The sequence below is a fragment of the Hordeum vulgare genome, chromosome 5H (assembly GCF_904849725.1).
Source record: "Hordeum vulgare subsp. vulgare chromosome 5H, MorexV3_pseudomolecules_assembly, whole genome shotgun sequence".
In the NCBI taxonomy this organism is placed as follows: domain Eukaryota; kingdom Viridiplantae; phylum Streptophyta; class Magnoliopsida; order Poales; family Poaceae; genus Hordeum; species Hordeum vulgare.
Genome location: NC_058522.1, coordinates 438364948 through 438367544, shown reverse-complemented (window position 1 = coordinate 438367544; position 2597 = coordinate 438364948). Strand labels below are relative to the sequence as shown.

Genomic DNA, 2597 nt, shown 5'->3' with positions numbered 1-2597 from the left:
AGTACAACCAACGAGCCGGATCCCCTCGCCATCAGTGTGGTGTTCTTTGGACCTGTCCAAGATGGGCTTGTTGTCGAAGACAACCGTGCCAAGCTCGGTTGCCGTGATGTCGACAATGACAGATATTACGTCGAGCTGTTAGAGGAGTCAGACGATGACAACGAGAAGGACGAGAAGGAGGAGATGCCATTTGACAGGGCTGGCCGTCCCTTCCGGTGCGGTGATCGATATCACCTCCGGCTCTTACGATCTTCCTCCGATGCGGGCAGCGTCCGGTTCGTACTTCGTGGAGTATCTTAACCGCGACGACGACAAGAAGAAAACCAAGTGATCGGTAGTGTGTACTGTCTGCTAGGTAGATCGATCGTTGTGTTAGTCCAATGTTGGTTTGGTTGCAGTGTACTTCCTCTGTACCATAATACTTGTTGTTGGAAAGAATTAGTCTAGTTCTTCCCTAACATTTAGGAACAAAGGGAGTAGTATGTATGCAATGTTTAATTATGATTGTCCAATGCTAATGTAGTACCATTATCAAAATCCGGAACAAAATAGTTTAACAACGTGTTTGAAATGAATTTGTGTGGAAAAAATGTGTTTAATTTTTTTAGGACTCAAATTATAGGGGATCCGCTAGCTGCGGAATAGTGATTTCCCTAAAAAATATAGTAAAATAGGATGGGGAGCACTTTTGTCGCTTTTAATAGAGGCCCTAAAGACAGTAGAGTATCTGGAAGTAATGTTGCAAAGCGAGAGCCAGCTTAGCATATCGTCCAGTTAAATCGATCGGGAGTATATAGGATCGAGATTATTTGTTTTCAAACTAGAAAACTCACATGGAATATGCAGAATATGAATCATTTGAGGTTGAGTAATCCTCCCCAAAAAATTGAATCAAGAAGCTCGAAATCAATCAGCGAATTAGACCAAAGATTAAACAACGGAGGACAGACCAAATCTCCTGTAAATGTAAACCAGCATCTCTTTGTGGCGAAGGAATTATATGAATAGATGCACCCAACTAGCTAAGAACAGATCAATCTCATCCAACACACAACAGCTTGAAACAAACAATTCATTTGACATGAACGGCGAAGTAGGCAATCAAGTAAAGGTGGGAGTAACGAATCACCCTAATGATCATAGCCTGAGAGACAGGTCCATTCCCTCGTCGACGGCGCCGTAGCCGTACTCCGACGGCCCCTTGGCGCGCTTGCGCGCCATGCCAGCAAGCATCGGAGCAGCGGCCTTCTGCGGCTCCGTCCTCCTCGCCTTCGCAGACGTGAAGTCGCTGTCGCCGGCGTACCCGCACGGCCTTGCGTCCTGCTCCTGCGCCGCGGCAGGCGGGGCTCCCGCCCCGTGCGCGCGCGTGCTGGCGGCGATCTCCCGCCGGCGCTTGGCGACGCTGCGCTCGTGCTTGTGCGCGTTCTGGTGGCCGCCGAGCGCCTGCGAGCTGCGGAACTTGCGGTCGCAGTAGACGCAGAGGAAGAAGCCGCCGAGCTCCTCCTCCGCCTCCGCCGCCCAGGTCATGCGGAGGGTGAGCTCAAGGTTGAGCTCGTTCTCGTCCTGCTCCCAGCTGTTTAGCTGTTCCATTGTAGGTACAGGGAGCTACAGTGATGACGACGTGTTATATATGCGCCTGTGTGCGCGTGAGCGAAAGAGAGCCTATGATTTGAGAATGAAGCTGTGGTGGTAAGGGAAGGAAATTCTATACTCCACGTGCCGCACCTAACCGTTACTGTTCCTCGCGATCAGGTTACTGACTGCGGCCTGTGTGGTGTGGACGTACGCCGCGCACGTTTCTCAGCCTTTGCTACGTCTGTGGCGACGGAAGAGCACCTGCCCCAAGCGGAGTACATACAAACGGCAGAGAGGGTAGCTAGGGCCGACGCCGACAAACGGGGACGAATAATGCGACAACGCAGAATAAGAAACGACAAATGCACCGGATTATCCAGATGTTTTTATTCTAGCAGAATTTTATAAATAAAGCAAACATTCATCCAGTATCCATACAACCCAGATCCAAAGTAGCAAAGTAAGTACGGCAGCTCGGGCACCAACACAATCATGCCCAAAAAAGCATAAGCAAAATATTAAAAACAAGCCACCTAGTGGCATGCAACAAGCATCGACTACGAAGAGGAGGGTCAGAGGGCAGTGTAAGTTTGGTTGAAGCATATGCCTAGCACGAACGCGTTGCGTGTTTACGTAGACAGAGCTTTAGGGTTTACTCTTGTTTAAGAATTCGTCCGATTAACGAGCTAACTTGTCGATTAATGCCTACTCGTAGGGTCGTAGAGTAGTCGATTAACTGATAAATCGCTCGATTAATGGATTAAATGATTGATTAACTTTTCGATTAGCCTATTAATTCCCTACTCGCCACGCAACCGAGCAATTATCAGTTAACGATTTTCTCAACAATGGGGTTTACATGATTCGGTGGTTAGGCGAGATTGGATTGATCTTCAAGTTAACTATACCAATAGAGATCAATCTCAACCACCTAACCAGCCGAGTTAAATAGAAAAAGATAGACCCTAAAACTACATATATGTTATAAGATATATTCTAACACTCCCCCCTCAATCAGAACT

The 2597-nt window shown here is 47.9% G+C and overlaps 1 protein-coding gene across 1 annotated transcript; it reads right to left on the bottom strand.

Annotated features, from left to right (window-relative positions):
• Positions 1–903: 903 nt before the first annotated feature.
• On the bottom strand, positions 904–1658 carry LOC123397769 (zinc finger protein 2-like). The gene has a single exon (XM_045092301.1). The coding sequence runs from the start codon at positions 1588–1590 to the stop codon at positions 1138–1140; it is 453 nt and encodes a 150-aa protein (XP_044948236.1). The 5' UTR covers positions 1591–1658; the 3' UTR covers positions 904–1137.
• Positions 1659–2597: the final 939 nt, after the last annotated feature.

What these genes read in the sequence shown, in the direction of transcription:
- LOC123397769 (XM_045092301.1), bottom strand. Translation starts at nt 1,590, where the DNA reads ATGGAACAGCTAAACAGCTGGGAGCAGGACGAGAACGAGCTCAACCTT.